This window comes from Andrena cerasifolii, chromosome 1 (genome assembly GCF_050908995.1).
Source record: "Andrena cerasifolii isolate SP2316 chromosome 1, iyAndCera1_principal, whole genome shotgun sequence".
NCBI classification, from domain to species: Eukaryota; Metazoa; Arthropoda; class Insecta; order Hymenoptera; family Andrenidae; genus Andrena; species Andrena cerasifolii.
Genome location: NC_135118.1, coordinates 3,743,365 through 3,761,729, shown reverse-complemented (window position 1 = coordinate 3,761,729; position 18,365 = coordinate 3,743,365). Strand labels below are relative to the sequence as shown.

At 38.8% G+C, this 18,365-nt stretch overlaps 1 protein-coding gene across 4 annotated transcripts in view; it reads left to right on the top strand.

The window, feature by feature from the left end:
* LOC143366399 (innexin shaking-B-like) overlaps positions 1-18,365 on the top strand; it is an 82,490-nt gene that overhangs the window by 42,734 nt on the left and 21,391 nt on the right. For all 4 annotated transcript variants that reach the window (XM_076807471.1, XM_076807479.1, XM_076807492.1 and 1 more), the window contains one exon: positions 9,135-9,354. In XM_076807471.1, coding sequence (XP_076663586.1) covers positions 9,135-9,354 — 220 coding nt within the window. The remainder of the gene's footprint in view (positions 1-9,134; positions 9,355-18,365) is intronic.

Here is an 18,365-nt window from a genome sequence, read left to right as displayed (position 1 = left end):
GTGAGAATGTTTTTAATGTTTGTTCGCGAATTAAAGGGTTAAAGGTACAATTGGAATTAGCAAAGATGATTTCACAATCTTTGCGTGAGAACTTTTTTCGTGAATTAAAGGGAATTAGCTTCTTTCATACATGAGTCATGTTTATGGGGAGGGGGTTACTCTAACGGCACGCTTCACGACTCGCTTCGTTGCCCGACACTATACATAAACAATAAATCCCAAATACTCTTCATTTACACTATGGAATGATATCAAACAGCACACCAGTGTCGATTGTGATGAATTTCTTCAGGCAGTCAAGTTTGTATTGGAAGCCAACATTTTTTTGCTCAACGGGATTTACTATAAACAAGTTTTTGGAACAGCTATGGGTTCCCCAATTTCACCGGCCATCGCCAATTTAGTAATGGAAATGTTAGGAGGTCCTGTCTCTCTCAAGGGTACCAATTCAACTTACATTTTACAAACGATATGTGGACGATATTATTGCTTGTCTTAGACCAGAGGATCTGCAAACACTGTTGGATACTATCAACAGTTTTCATGAAAGACTCCAGTTCACTTTTGAGATTGAAAGGGATTCTCGTCTAAGCTTTCTTGACACGATAGTTATCAGATGAAATAATAGATTCATCACCGATTGGTACCATAAACCTAGTTGGTCTGGTAGATGGTAGATCCCAACAGCTGGTCTGACCTTGAAAAATCAACAAAGGTGGAACAGGGGAAAAAAGAAAAATGAGGGAAAGAGAATTACAAATCTGTGTGTTCAAATTTAAATATCTCTATTATATGAAAATACATTATAGTAAATGAATGATAATTCATTAATGATAGATAATAATTCGAAAAAATTAATGATAATAAATGATAATACTAATGATGTCAGCGACATGTTTAGACTGTCTCGTTGATCAAGGTATGAAAGAAACAGTGTTCGCTCGTTGCAGTCACTGTGAAATTTATTATTGCTTCAATCACTTTTTTAAACCTTCTTGTCGACAAGATTATCATAAATGTAATGGTTAATTACCCACTGTTGTGATTTCATTAGTATTATCATTTATTATCATTATTTTTTTCTAATTACTATCCACCATTAATCTATTATCATTCATTTACTATAATGTATTTTCATATAATAGAGATAATTAAATATGAACATACGGATTTGTCATTCTCTTTCCCTCATTTTTCTTCTTTCCCCGGTTCCACCTTTGTGGATTTTTCAAGGTCAAACCAGCTTTTGGGAGCATCTTTAGCTTTCATTTTTGCGACCTTTGTGACATATACTTTCGATCTATATAAAAAAATCTGCGCCATTCCATCATCAATTGAATAGTGTTCCTTGTGAGTGCGTGCTGCACCTCAAATTGGCGGAAAAGTATCTGTCGCACGAGTGAATGCTTCTGGCGCTGCCCGGCAGGCCATCACTAAGCAGTTAGTTTAGACTGTTCAGAGTGTAGACCCATACGCACATCTCTTTCTTTTCCTGTCATTCAAGAACATGACTCTTTTCTTACAGCAGCTGCCATTACCAGCACTGCAGATCGTTTTTCTTTCTTCCGTAATATGAATTAAAACCATTGAAAACTAGTGAGATGGAAACATTGTTACCTAATTGGCGATGTGGAGTCTGACATGCCCTAACTTTTATTTCTAACTTTACTTGTGTGATACGGTGAATATAAAACTGAACAAGTTTTGCATTTAAAGTTTTGTTCTACCTCGCACCGCTGCAAAGTTACCTAACTTATTGCAAAAAAAAAAACGATAATCTTAAGGGCTGATTTCAGCCCTTCGAGGTGAATTTCCGCAGAAAAAGATTGCTCTTTGCATATCCGGATATGCTCTACGTTCATACGAAGTTTCGTTGAAATCAGAATTTTCGGGTTGGGAATGCTCCCTTGTAAGTTGGTAAGACTAGTTTTTACTCTTAAAGTTTTTAGAAAAATCGACTATTATTTTTCACAGGAAGTGTCAAAGTAATCTGTGATGGTAAAGCTATAAATGCAATCAGTGGATTCTCCTTGTACGCCCATGGTATAGGAATCGGTAGTCGAGGAACAACTAGCGAGAGAGCGGGCTCGGTTGAAAAGCCATCTGGCGGCGAGGGCGGAGACAGTATAGCTACGGGAGCCTTGAGTGACTTGTCGACAAGTTAAGAACCCAAGAATCCGGGGACCCAAGGACCCAGGGACCTTAGGGATATATTCAGCGCATTTCTCGACCTTACTATGTTATGTTAAGTCTCAATAAGTCAAATATGTAAGCGCAGACTTGCGATGGGTGAGGTAGAACGCGCCTGAGTGAGCCTCAGGATAGCCTCTACATCTTTGTAAGGTGCAAGTGCCCAAGAAGTGTATTGTACAGTATCTCTGGGGGTTGTACATGGGAGAGGGTGCTCAATGATCCGATCAACCTCGGTCCCTTGCTGCGTTTACAGCATCACTACCTCTGCAAGACACTGTATGTACATTGGGTTTCCCTCCTATTTAGCCAATTTTATCCACCAGCCGATGGGTGTTTCGAACGCGGAACGATGCTCTTTTCTTTGGATGCACGAGCATTGTACGCGGCCAACTGGCACGTGAGCATGGGCACGAGCTATAGAGCCGGCTTAGTTCTATTTTCATCCACGGATTTTCCGTTTTCGTTCGATTCGCGTGGACGACGCTGTTGAACGGAACGACAGGGAGACGACCCTATTCAATGATGGTTAGATCCACTCCTATTCGCCGTTTCCTCTTCTATCGTTCGTTCTGGTTTCATTGGGAATGAAAACATCACGTTTGCATAAATCCTTGAATTTGTCGTCGATAGATAATAGATAGTACAGTAGAACCTCTAGTAAACGAACAGTCGTTATCTAAACATACTCTATTTTCCGAATGTTCTGTTACTCATACGTCGTATTATCCGAACAGTATATTTCCTTCGGCGATTAGATGCGTCTCGCGTATCTGTGGCTTTTATTAAGGGGTGATGCTCAGTCAGGAGGCCGAGAAAAGGGTGGTCTTTGGAAATTTTTTACTCAAAAGCTATAACACATTTCTCAGAAAATCTTTTTTCCTTTTAAGCGTTGCATCTAGTACCGTGCATCGTAATTTTTTTATTTAAAAATATTTAGCAATAACTAAGTTATTGTCCATCACTCGAAGGTTCTCTATTAAAAGGAGGCTTCTGATATCTGAAATAAAAAATTCAAAAGAATTTACTTATTATATTATATTATCTAGTATTTGAGCGAAGGATTTTTTAATCCAATGCTTAGTTTACTTTAAATTGACGAAAATCACAGTTTTTTCCCGAATCAATAATTCGAAAAATCCTTCGTTCAAATACTAGATAATATAATATAATAATTAAATTCTTTTGAATTTTTTATTTTAGATGATCGACCTTCGAGCAGCAGTGGTCACTGCAGAAGCCTTTTTATTTAGAGAGCCTTCGAGTGATGGATAATAACTTAGTTATTGCTAAATATTTTTAAATAAAAAAATTACAATGCACGGTACTAGATGCAATCCTTAAAAGGAAAAAAGATTTTTTGAGAAATGTGTTATAGCTTTTGAGTAAAAAATTTCCAAAGTCCACCCTTTTTCGACCTCCTGACTGAGCATGACCCCTTAAAGAAATTAATTTACAGTCCAGACCGTACCATTCGAATACTACGAATATCCAAATATCTGATTAGTGCACTCGATTCGAATTATATTCGAACACATAAAAGTTCAAGAAGTAGTCTCAGCTCGGACGCATGGTCATGTAACACCTTTCATCTATTTTAGTCCGTAGATTCATCCCCTGAAGTATCGATGTGCATTAGCATATCGCCCTGTGCAATCTTTCCATCAATCCTCGTCTCCTTATTTTCATCCGGGTGCGCCGGAATCGTGGCCGAAATGTGGCCGGATCGGTGGCCGTTTGAACGCCAACATGCCGAACTTTAACAGCCCCCCCATAACGAAATTCCGCGATGATACATTTAGCACATCGAGCCCCGTCTCCGTGACAACGTAAACTCGTTGTCCAAATTAATTGCCCCTAAATCAACAGCGATTAATCAATCGACCGGGTTAAAACAATACTACCGTTTAGTGCGGTTTTATCGTTCCGAGCGAAATACCGCGGGCCGACTTGATATCTTTATGCTTCTGACGGGGCAGGCGGCGCGGCAACGTGTGTACAGATTACTTATTGTTAGCGAAGTGTTTCGCCAAGCAAGTGGTATATTTCTTTTTTCGATGCTTTCGCGCAGAGAAAGGAGGAGCTGGCGCGGCACGCGTATTTAATGTTTCGTAGGAAAGTTATAGAGCTTAAGGGGAGGTTCGCGGACAAGTGAGTATATTTTGTGAATTGTTTTTGGAGGAACGAGAGGAGGTACAGTATTAGTCTCGATCTAAGGACGGGGTTTCTGAATCGGCCTAAGTCTAACCCGAGCGCTATCACCCCTACCTCTGCTGCTCTTGCCGCGGTGAATAGGTAGGCTGGCGTATGAGCGTCTAGCAGGGTAAGCATGGGCAAACGGCCCTCATGCCGATTCTTGGAGTTGTTATTTTTTAAACAATGCTCCTTGCCTGAAACACCATTATGTAAAGTTTTAGAGCGCTACCCCCCTGTTTAAGGATAATACGGGGGTAAACGCCCTTAACGTTATTATTTTTTTTCTCGGTTACTACTTAAGATATTTAAATGAAAAAAAAACGAAAAATAGCTACGTACTAACTGCACTTCATATATTTTTCTAAAAATTATAAATCAATTATTAAGGGTAGAAAAAAATAATTCATTTTTTGGGGGTGGTTTATGGAAACGACGCTTTGAGTGCCCACCTCCAAAAAAATTAAGAATAATGCTCTATTATCGAGGTATTATTTATAAAAAGCTGAAGATAGTCGAGATGGTGAAACATAGTTAAATAATTTAATGAAGATCAATATGTTATAAATAGGTGGGGTTTTGTGACGAGAAAGAGCATTTGTCGCGAGCCTGAGTATATTCTATCAGCTACACGGCAATGCAACGATATACGTGCGATTGTGCGAATGGAAACAGGACAGTGGGTTGCTGTTCGCGCGTCGCTGCGATTATTTATTATTTATCACACGGGCGTTTTAAATCCAAAATAGTTCAACCGTCCGAAATATTAACAAATATATTTGATGGAACTGACACAACGGCAGTTATTGACGTAAATGGCGACGAGGATTAATAAATAATAATCAATAATGATATCAACCTTTGTCGTTATTACCTATGATTTTGGAACTCCCATTGATTACTCTAACGGCACGCTTCACGACTCGCTTCTTTGCCCGACACTATACATAAACAATAAATCCCAAATACTCTTCATTTTCACTTCTATCTCCCATTCGCATTTAAATGAAACATACTCAGGCTCGCGACAAATACTGTTTCTCGTCACAAAACCCCACCTATTTATAATATATTGATCTTCATTAAATTATTTAACTATGTTCCACCATCTCGACTATCTTCAGGTTTTTATATACAATAACTCGACAATAGAGCATTATTTTTAATTTTTTTGGAGGTGATCACTGAAAGGGTTGTTTCCATAAACCACCCCAAAGAATTAATTTTTTTTTCTACCCTTAATAATTGATTTATAATTTTTAGAAAAATATATGAAGTGCATTTAGTATGTAGCTATTTTTCGTTTTTTTTTTCATTTAAATATCTTAAGTAGTAACCGAGAAAAAAAATAATAACGTTAAGGGCGTTTACCCCCGTATTATCCTTAAACAGGGAGGTAGCGATTTAACACTTTACATAATGGTGTTTGAGGCAAGGAGCATTGTTTAAAAAATAACAACTCCAAGAATCGGCATGAGGGCCGTTGGCCATGCTTACCCTGCTAGACCCTTCATAAATCTTGTCACACGATAGACCCATTCATACGATTCGTGATTTCAATCCTGTTCACCCTGTACAAAATATTTAAGGGAGATTGCGCAGGAAGGGCAGAACACACGCGTCCAGCTTGGCGCGATGATTAGCATACCGTTTAAGGGTACTAGGCAGTCGTTTCTGTCTAAATTTAAGCATTTCTGTTTCAATTAATTACAAAGAAACCAATTGAGACTGAGGCTTGTTCTTTGGCATGAAGTTTATTAACATCATAAGTTTTAAAAAGCATGTTTGTTTAGTAAAAAATATGCATTATATACGACGCTACAGATGGATCATTAAATAGGCTTTTTGAGAGAAAGTTCCTTTAGTTTTGCAGTGAAAACTCAAAAACGGAGGTTCCAATCGATTCAAAACAAATTCGAACATCTTCACAAAATGTGTAGTTTCGGACCAGACCTAAATTAAAGTTAATGAAAACTCTTATTCTTTATGAAAATAAACTATGACCTCACATTTTGGGGCTTGGGGGATGGTAAAACCTCATCAATGGGGTCTCAATGGGGTTTCAGTTTATTTTCATAAAGAATAAGAGTTTTCATTAACTTTAATTTAGGTCTGGTCCGAAACTACACATTTTGCGAAGATCCTCGAATTTGTTTTGAATCGATTGGAACCTCCGTTTCTGAGTTATCACTGCAAAACAAAATAAATTTTTTTAAAAAGCCTTTTTAATGATCCATCTGTAGCGTAATATATAATGCATATTTTTGACTCCAGAAACAATTTTTTTAAAGCTTATGATGTTAATAAACTTCGTGCCAAAGAACAAGTCTCAGTTTCAATTGGTTTCTTTGCAATTAATTGAAACAGAAATGCTTCATTTTAGACAGGACCGACTCCCTTAAGGGGTCAGGCTCAGTCAGGAGGCCGAAAAAAAGGGTGGTCTTTGGAAATTTTTTACTTAAAAGCTATAACACATTCCTCAGAAAATCTTTTTTCCTTTCAAGGATTGCATCTAGTACCGTGCATCGTAATTTTTTTATTTAAAAATATTCATTAATAACTAAGTTATTGTCCATCACTCGAAGGTTCTCTGAAAAAAGGCTTCTGCTCGAAAGTCAATCATCTAAAATAAAAAATTGAAAAGAATTTACTTATTATATTATATTATCTAGCATTTGAACGAAGGATTTTCAGAGAAACCTCTGATATGGTCTGTAAAAATTCGAGATTTTCATAAAAAAAATTAAGATGTCGCCGGATTTTGGTAGCACACAAACAATGATGGTACCAAAATCCGGTGACTTCTTAATTTTTTAATGAAAATCTCGAATTTCTACGGACCATGTCAGAGGTTTGCGCCGAAATGACACATGTTCTACACATCCTGTAATTTTTTCCAAGTCGATTCGAACCTCAATTCGCTCGCAATCAGGGAAAAATGAAGAGACAAAAATATTCGAGAAAAACGCATTTAAAGTTTCTGGGCAAAGGCGACAGTATAGGTTGCCGCTTGACGTTTCTAGCTGCCAAATCAACAACTTTGCGAATTTTACTATAAACCAAGCGGCATTTTATTGAGAAAAGATAGTACTTTCGGAAAATGCAATAAAAAAAATCGATTTTTCGACTGCCTAGTCCCCTTAACACGTTGACTGCCACGTCACCCGTATTCGGGTGACAGTAAAGTTTCTGATCGGGCCGCGTCACCCGTATTAGGGTGACGCTTATTTAACTACTTGCGCAGAACATTCGTATGTGTTTGAAAAGATATTTCGCGGAGGAAGTAACAAAACTATTGAATATTAATTAATATAAACTATATTTATTAATATAACTTAAATTTATAATAGAATATTTTTTAGTATAAACTATTGTTATAAAAAGTAATACGAAGACGTTTATTAAGAAAATTGTGTAGGATGCAAAACTTTAAAAGAAATGCGAAGTAACGAAAATAAATGACCAAGAATGATACCATGGAAACAAACGGGGCGGGAGGTTATTCCTGCGACAATCAGCGATTCGAATTTTTAAATATCGGTGGGAATACCCAGCAGAATACGCTTCGTACAGCGGTAAGTACTCGCGGCGTGAAGGAGATTTCACTGTAAACGCGCGCGGCAGTCAACGTGTTAAATAAAATTCTCTCCTCCAATAAGTGGCCTCATTTATTTTCTCCTCGATATTAATGAACGACCGAGGTAGGGGCGATAAAGGCAAGTTTCCCGAACAGAACAAAAGTAGCTCTATTTTATTTCAAATGAATGCGCGCGTGAACATTGTAAAGCATCTAAAATCACATGGAAAATTGCAGACAAAGCGTCTCTCTTGATTTCTGATTTTGAAACAAAGAGAGCCAGTGGTTGTTTCCAATCAATGAATAGCCCGCGTGGCAAGTAAACACAAGAACCTGTGTTGTACCCACCGCTAAATTTCTACCCAAAGATCCCAAGTCTTCGAAACCTTCAATGATTTGTTTTTTTAATTGCCATTCTACCAAACAATAGTGCGCAATTACGATCTAGCATTGCAAATATCTGTCGTTCTCTAACGTAACGGGGTGATGTTGAAAAAAGGAAAACTACTTTTTCGGTCCTAATCGTGTCTTGGTTAATTAAATAAATAACACTTCGTTTATATGAACTTAGGTTTTCTATAATTAAATGAAATAGATTCGTTTTGGAAAAAGATATCGCGACGGTTGTCTTTACTACAGGTTCAAAACCAGGACTGACTGTGTATCGGTTTCGTCGACGACCACAACAGTCCGGAGCATCCAAAAAAAAAAATAATAATAAGGAAACCAAGCTACGCCTTGGCCCGCGCGTCGATCCACGGACTGCTCTCTAGGAGAATACATAGTTTTAAATATATACATTTCCAATAGGTGAATTAGTAAATAAATGTACAAAGCCAGAATTATGCAGAACTACGTTTATTTTGGAGGGAAAAATCTCATAAAGCGTCCATCTTTCACACACTCCCGAGCGAACACCCCCTTTAACCATAACACATACCTCCGGCTATACCACCCCCCTCTACCTTGGACCTAGTGAGCGAAAATTGAAATGATTCAGACGCTGTTCGGGCCCGAAGAATGCCAAAACAATATTTCTAACAGGAGATACTTTCGACCCAGCACGAGGGAATTAGAAATAGAATATATATTGTTGGCGTAATCGACGAAGTGACTGGACAGTGTTGCGCGGCGGCACGTGTCTCACCGTTCGTTTTCGGTTTCTTGCTCGCAGGCGATCCTCTTCTACACGCCGAGATGGCTGTGGAAAGGCTGGGAGGGTGGCAAGATTCACGCGCTGATGATGGACCTCGACATAGGCCTCTGTTCCGAGGTCGAGAAGAAGCAGAAGAAGAAGATGCTGCTCGACTATCTCTGGGAGAATCTACGCTATCACAATTGGTGGGCGTACAGGTACTACCTGTGCGAGGTTCTCGCCTTGGTGAACGTGATCGGTGAGTGGCAATATCCTACCTCCTTCTCTGCTAGACGGGAACGCGCACCGCCCGAACTCCCCGCTGTGTGTATACGTGCTCTGTTAGTGGCTAAATATGTGTGTTCGAAGATGTGTCGAAGGTGGAAAGCTCGATGCTGTTTCGCTTTCGAAGGGTTTACGGCTGCCAAGGGGAGGACACCATGCGGTAGACACGGAGTTTGATGAGCCTGGGCACGATGGATCTATGTCGAAAATAAGTAAATAGGTGTCCGAGTGTTTTAGCGAATAGGCCTTAATAATAGAGATATTTACATGGAAGTTATTAGAAATTTAAGGTTTTAGTGGGTACAGATCCCACACAACTTTGGTGCCCGCGGGAGATTCCCTTCTGGAGGCGTCGGGGTGCCTTTTGAAGATGTCTACACGTTACAAAAAACTTTATAAATTTTTTTTTATAAATTATTTTTTTAACTTGAGGAAATCTTCAAAAGGCACCCCGAATCCTTCAGAGGAGAATCCCCCGGGGGCGCCAGGGTAGTGTGGGATTTTTACCCATTAAAACCCCACGGCCACTGTGAGATTTTTAATAATTTCCATGTAAATATCTCTATTATTAAAGTCCATTGGCAGAAACTTTCGGACACCTATTTACTCATTTCCGACATAGATCTACCGTGCCAAGGCTCATCAAAATCGGTGTCTATCACATGGTGTCCTCCCCTTGTGAGTTAATGCCAGTATGGGGACCCTGAGGCAAGTTATGAATTCTAGAGGATGGGCTTTAGACAAGCTTAGTGACTAGGGGTCGCATACAGCGGTGGTTGGAAGAAAGTTTAAGGGGAGGTTCTGGTCTAAATGTCGAATTTTTTTTATTTCGTTTTTCGAATGTTCAATCTTTTAGGAATACGTGTTTAAAAGGATTTGTTGAAATTCGTAAAATTTCCGAAGTTATAGGCATTTGAGTAGCGGCAAATGCATGGGTAACACCCGGCCACTCGGCACTCGCGTAAAACTTTAAACGCGTTTTTCTCGAAATAGTGTTCTCAGAACGGTGGGCGCTGTATCTCCAAAAATTATTATCCGATTCGACTGAAACTTTTTTTATTTTGAAGAATATACTTCTGGCTAGGGGAATACCAGGAAAAAATACAAAAATTGAAAATTTATAATTTTCAAAGGCGTTGAAAGGATGAAAACTATAGGGAAAAGTGATTTCAAACTTCAAGTGTCGTTATTTTCTAAAAAAAATGTCATTTTTGTAATTTTTTCTAGCCCCCCCCCCCTAGACAGAAGAATAATCTTCAAAATAAAAAATGTTTCAGTCGAATCGGATAATAACTTTTGGAGATACAGCGTTTTGGATCAATTTTTTGACGCCTTGACTTTAACGGCTACCCAGGGTCGTCTGCAATGATTAATTATAAAACAAAAAATATGTTTCTATAATTTAAGACATCCTTAATACAATGCAAAAAGTCGCATTAAATTATATATAGTAATTTTCCTTTAATTAATTCCTAAATATCACCTATTGTTTGGGGCTCTAGACCGGAACCTCCCCTTAAAACTCATGTGGCGATTTTCTGCACTCGCCACGAGAGGGCATTTCAACCGATCGGGCTTTCTCGCAAGTTCTCGCGCAAACACCGATTCTGCTAGAAGTAACAATGGACCAATAAGAGCTACCACCTTCAATATTTCTGGAATCATAGGGGTGTAGGGGAATGTAAAGGTAAGAGGATAGGCCGGTATTCATAATCGCTACTTATTCTTAAGCAAATGCTTAAGCATGCGGCATCCTCTACTAACCTAGTAGCTAGTAAAGAATGCCGAATGCTTAAGCATTTGCTTAAGAATAAGTAGCGACTGTGAATACCGGCCATAGATGAAAAGGGAGGAGAAGCGCGTTTAAGCTTTGCCTTAAGGCGAATTTACACGGTTCACTTTGGCTACAGAGCAGGAAAAACGAAAATGTGAACTTCTTAAATTTTTCCATTTTTCCACTTTTCCATTTTTCCACTTTTCCATTTTTCCACTTTTCCATTTTTCCACTTTTCCATTTTTCCACTGATTGCAGTATGCCTTTCGCGTTTCCTGCTATATGAACCGCTTAGAAGTCAAACTGATTAAGGGGTTATGCCTAGTCAGGCGGTCAAAAAGAGGCGAATATTTGTGAATTTTTTTTTAAGAAGCGGAAGCGTATAATTTTACAAAACTTTTTGCGTTTAAAAGAGCAACATTTAAAGAACATTTGGTAATTTTTTCGTAGAAAAATATTTACGTTTATAATAAAATAACAAGCGACATCCAAGAAGCATTTTTAAAAATTTGCTTTCGCGGTGAGCACTACCATTCGGAAGCAGATTATCTAAAAATCAAAAAACAAAAAAGATTTCGTTAGTATATTAATGTATCCTCGGGTTGACGGAGAGAATTTTCCGAAATATTAAGTTAAAACAACATGGTGGCTATTTAAAGTTGAAATCCTGATTTTCTCCTGCAAAAATTACGCGAAAAAATCAGGATTTCAACTTTAAATAGCCGCCATTTTGTTTTAAATTAATATTTCGGAAAATTCTCTCCGTCAACCCGAGAATACATTAATATACTAACGAAATCTTTTTGGTTTTTTTATTTTAGATAATCTGGTTACGAATGGCAGTGCTCACCGCGAAAGCAAATTTTTAAAAATGCTTCTTGGATGTCGCTTGTTATTTTATTATAAACGTAAATATTTTTCTACAAAAAAATTACCAAATGTTCTTTAAATGTTGCTCTTTTAAACGCAAGAAGTTCTGTAAAAATATACGCTTCCGCTTCTTCAAAAAAAATTTACAAATATTCGCCTCTTTTCGGCCGCCTGACTAGGTATAACCCCTTAACTCCGTGATATAAAAAGTATAGAAAATTGATAAGCTTATGTCCTACCATATCCTAGGGTACCAAAATATTTAGAAGCTTTCAGAAAGTGCAGTTTATCCGTTTGGCGTGTGCGAGGCTCATACCTCACAGCATTTTTCACCAACACGACTTTACCGACGTCACAACTTACAAATCGCTTTTTGGTAAACTTTTTTATATCTATTCGCGGCAACAGCGGCGTCTTCTTTCATCTCTCTGCTTCCACCCCGAAGAAATCTTCCGAGAACACGAGGCGCGCCACTCTCTTTGATCTTCAGCGTCTCTTTGATAGAGTACACCCCTGTCGTTGGCTTCTTTGGCTCATTTTTAAAATAGCAGCATTCCTAAACTCCGGGTGAATTGAAGAAAAAAAAGAAGAAAGAGAACGAAGCACGATTAAAAAGACCGTTCTCCTTCCTCGGTATTTTTAGGATAATAAGATCACTATGACGAACTTTCGCCCGTACGCCATGTTATTCCTCCACCCCTCAAATCTTGAATACAGTGGGACTTCCACTGTCTGAATTAATAGGGAGATATAATCATTCGGATGAGGACCTTTTCGGATTGTGGAACAGTTAATTTCCCCATGGTTATTAAAACCATGATTATTTGGTACACAAAAATTAAAAGTAATACGAAAGCACTGTCGTAGATATTTCAAGGTTGTATATTCGTGAAAGCTTTGCGGCACCTCTCACTATTCTCTAGCTTCCGAAGTACAGTTTTGTCTCGAAAAGAAGCCGGATCTCGAGACCGGGCGCGAGCTCTTTTCGAGACGGGCAGTCTACTCGGTCTGCCTTTGCTCTCTGCCGCGACGAGTGAGGGAGTTTGAGAGCAAGCGAGAGGGCATGCGACAGTGACTAGCCACAAATTACGATCGGCACTGCCGCCGCGTCGTCTATCGAAAATGAGGGAACAGGAATATATCTCTGTGGCAACTCTCATTTGCCGCAGCAACTGTAATACCTAGAAGCGATATGCCGCAGATGTAAAAGCTGCGAGAGTCCCGAAGTTTACAGCTTTGAGGTTTCGGAACCCGAAGTCTGGAAAGCTTACCTCCTTCAAAAATGACAAATCGTTCTGAGACCTCAAAGCTACAAACTTGGGGACTCCCGTAGCTTTTACAACCTCGCTATATCCCTTCTAGCCTCTAGGTATTAATACGACAGAAACAGTAGGGACAACGGCGGCTTCTTTTCGAGACAGAAGGCACGGGCTCTTTCTCGAGGCAACGCTGCATCTCCTGTTTCGTTAAATGGCCCACAGACAATGCGATTTGACGCACAAACTACTTGCACGACAAGTTGGACAGACAGTTGCTAAGATAGATCATATTCACTTTTGCGCATCCTTTTGCAATGTGTTTTCATATTAATATTACTATTGTGAATTTACTTTTTCAAGAGTTCCATAACCCCCTCCCCGACCCCTTCCTTGTGGATTTATTTCTTTCAATTTGTTCAACAAAATGTCGCATTTTGCATTTCGTTTTTGTTTATTCAAAATAATCATCACATCTCACTTCCCACAGACGTTGACGGTACATATTTCAATAAATTCCGCCCAAAATCTTTCATTTTCCATTCTTACGGAATTTTGTTTTTGCGGTGGATCAAAATCGCTTCGGTAAGTCGACGAAATGCACACAAACATTCAAATCCGTCGTAGGGCAAACTCGGGTAAGTCCGTGATAGTTTTAGAATTTGTCTATTATCTGCTGATAATCACATGTTCTGAAAGTGAGTCTACGATATACTTAATTGAAAATATACAAAATTAAATTTTCGCCACATACTCTGGTTACTCCGTGATAGCTCTGGTAATTCCGTGATAGTTCTCGCTAGCCCGATATATGTTCACCAGCTATTATATTGTTTTATATTAATTTACATTATTTCATATTATTTCATAATATTTCATAATATTTCATAATATTTCATAATATTTCATATTATTTCATATTATTTCATATTATTTCATAATATTTCATATTATTTCATATTATTTCATATTATTTCATAATATTTCATATTATTTCATAATATTTCATATTATTTCATAATATTTCATATTATTTCATATCGTTTCATATCGTTTCATATCGTTTCATATCGTTTCATATCGTTTCATATCGTTTCATATCGTTTCATATCGTTTCATATCGTTTCATATCGTTTCATATCGTTTCATATCGTTTCATATCCTTTCATATCCTTTCATATCCTTTCATATCCTTTCATATCCTTTCATATCCTTTCATATCCTTTCATATCCTTTTATATCCTTTCATATCCTTTCATATCGTTTCATATCGTTTCATATCGTTTCATATCGTTTCATATTCTTTCATATTCTTTCATATTCTTTCATATTATTTCATACTATTTCATATTATTTCATATTATTTCATATTATTTCATACTATTTCATATTATTTCATATTATTTCATATTATTTTATATTATTGTTATTTTGTGTATAATCAATCTTTCATGATCGTTAGATGTCTGAGACATAAGGAAACATTGTTTCTCGTATTGACCATTCATAAGCAAAAACCACTGATGCCTTCTTGTATGATAATTTCAAGAGTAAGACTCATTAAAGTATCATTTCACCATCACTTACCTGCAATTTAGACTTCCCAATTATCTTCTAAAACACATATAATACATAATCCACAACTAGCACGAAGAATTTCACGAATAATGCGCTGCTGGAACAAAAACGCTCTCTCATTCTATCACTACCACTTCAATCGACTAATTCTTTTACCACAGCATAAACTAGAAGATCAACGCTATCTGTTACTTGTTGTTCCATCTAAATTGACTCGAACAACTTCGTGTTACAGGCCAATGAAAAAGTATCACGGAGTAACCTCGTATCATATAGATGCGACCGCGTCGTACCTACCACAAATTGTACAACCGCGCCACAAACGTTGCAACTGATCTTCAGACGGTCGAAGCGGCTTATGTTGTACATACACCTACTTAACGCGTCATTTTGCAGTCGCGTCATCCTGCCGCAAAAAAAGTGCGTCACATGTGAATCACTGCGTATAAATATTCATATGTACTTACATACCTAGCGCTCGAATGCGGCTTGCCAATGACAAGTTGTCATGACGCGTGGCGCTCGTGTGCTCCGGTCCTAATATCCACCGTAGTACTTATCTGTACACGTCTCCTCTTTGAGGCCACTATGCATAAGGAGCTGACGCTTCCAATGTCTATTTCATCCTAAAGAAGTTTGAATAGTGTCAATTTTGAACATCTATCAGAGGGTGGAAGTAGTATGCTCGTATCGGTTTCGATAGTAAAGGGCACAGCTACTTAGTACTACATATCTAACCATGACAGGAAATGTTCGGAACGTTCGAATCACCGAACATTCGGAGAGTAGAACGTTCGAACGAGGGAGCATTCTGATAGCAGGACGTTTGGATAGCAGATGTTCGGACACTGGAGGTTCTACTTCTTCTGTATTGTATATTTCCGTTCGACCGTCGAGTTCCCCCATTCGCGGTTCCTTTAACCATTTCCTTCCAAACGTTCACGCGCTGATACGTTTATCCCCTTTCGATATTTGTTTTGTTACTTTTAACGAATCCATATATCTTCCTCTCGACTGGCGGATATTAAGGCCGCGTTTGCTTTTGTTATTGCATATTTTGTCCAGGAATCACCGCCCGAGCCGCGATCCTCTGCCTCTTTGTTCCATTTTGCATCGGTCAGCGTTCCGTTTCTACGCTTTTTCCATCGAGCGCAGCCTTCAATGCGATCGTAAACTTCACGGATAGGCGGGATGGTATGCTAAAGGGGGGGGGGGGATAGGTGAATGAACGATTCACGATAAAATTTGGCAACGATACAGCTGGCCACCTGCTGCATCTGAACGCAGCCAATCTATGAGACAGCCTGTCACTCCGTTTGAATCGTCTATTTTCTTTCGTATCGTGCCACTGACAACCTTTCGACCTCTGCGGTCTCTGCAAGTGGGATATAAACGGTGTGCTCATACGCATTAGAGCTGTTGATTCCCGGGAGACAGGTACCCGTAGAGAAGAATGTCCCGGGTAAGCGCTATCCGGGTGGACTACCCGAGATACTCGAGACATCCGAGATGTCGCAGAGTATAGTGCCTCTACGAGCTATAGTGACTTAGGTGTGAGGTCACTCAGTGGGGTCTTAATCGATACCCTGCTGGGTACGGGCCGCCAAACGTGCCCCCTACTCCCTCTTGCAGGACTGTGTTTAGGGAAGACCAGGACAAAACCGGGGTCCTAAAGGGTAAAATCTCCAAAATTACCTGAAGCATGCAGTGATTTTAATTTAAAATAAGTTGTTAATATAAAATAATTTATATTACAACTGTTCTAATGCTGTACATATACCTTACTACAATGGATTTGTATTTAATATGTGCTGACAATGAGACAATTTTTAATAGCCAGTAGCAAAGCTTAATTGATGTCTTTTAATAATGATAATCAATTTCTTTTTTATTTTATTAAAATCGAAATTGTAACACTTAATCTTTAGGGCCCCGGTTTCGTCCTGGTCTTCCCTAAACACAGTGCTGCAAGAGGTCACGTTTAGCGGCCCATACCCAGCAGGATATCGGTTAAGACCCCGCGGAGTGGCCTCACACCTAAGTCACTATAGCTCGTAGAGGCACTATACCTTCCCATAGTTGATGCCTCACTGAGCGTCATGTCCTTCGGGTCGAAGGGTTCGACCCTCGGGGAGAAAGGAATACACATTAAGAAGTGAGAAGTCTCCAGTTCCGCATTTCTCAGCAGATCTTTGCAAAAACGACGCCAATCGATTCCTTATGTTTCTCCGATGAAGCTAACACCAAGAACGACGTAATTCGAACCATAATGAAGGAAATCACATGAAAAATTGATTTATATAATTTAAAGCTAGTTTCGTTAAAAATAGTCCGATTTGCATGAAATTTAGTCCGATTTTCATCGGAAAAACATAAGGAAACCATCGGTGTCGCTTCCGTATCTGCAGCTCTGATTCGTCTGATGAAAGCGAAAATGAAGATGATATTAACTTGCCATTTCGAATCAGAAATATTATACATGTAAATATTATTAATTGTGAACAAAACGCTCGGAGAGATTATGTTTACCTAAAAACTGGCAGACTTTGTAAAACGTGTCATTTCGGGATATTTGAGAACAATATTCGAAGAACATTATCGGTAGGTAATATGTATATAATTATACATTTGTATTAAAAAAACATGAGATGAAGTTTCTTCAAAATAATAACGTAGAAAAGTGGCAGTTGTAATCCTTAGAGAATTAATTGTTTTTATTACTTTTCATTAAATTGTATCAGCCGAATTTCTCTATTTCCAATAAAGAAATTCAAATAATCAAAGATTTTAGAAACGAATACGCATGCGTACGCCCGCAGTGACTGCTTCTCCTCTGAAATTCTGCGTTTGCCGCACGCTCGCTGAAGCGGAAGTGGCATCGTATTGGTGGCAAGTGAGAGAAAATCTAGGGAATTGTATGATGCCACCAATAGCTGGCCATACACGGAGAGATTTCCCGGCGGTTTTCTCCGTCGCGTTTCAAGTCGGCGGACTTAACTGCATGTTAGTAGTGCATGTCTATGAACGATTTATACCGTCACGGTTCTCGTGACAAACTTCAACCGCGTGACAAAATAGTTGTTCAACATTAACGTGCAGTTTTTGTCCGCAGATAAAACCGACAGGTCGAAATTGAAAAAAAAACTGAAAAATTATCCACACACGGGGAGGTTTCCTCGCGGTCTTCATCCGTCGCGTTTCAAGTCTGTTTCAGTTCTCGTGACAAACTTCAACCCCATTCAAGTCTGTATGACAACTGAGAAAACTTTCAACAAGACGAAAGTCCACAGTTTGGATGAAATCCGCGGATGAACTAGCGGTTTTCATCCATTAACACGCAGTTTTACCTGTGACCGATTTATCCAACGTGATTTGTCTGAACTTTCGTTGTATGTTAGTGGGTGCCAGAGGCAGTGGCCGCGATGGAAACACTGGTTCTAGTTCGATCACCGAAGTTAAGCATCGTAGGGCGCGTATCGGGGAAAGATGGGTGACCGTTTTTCTCCT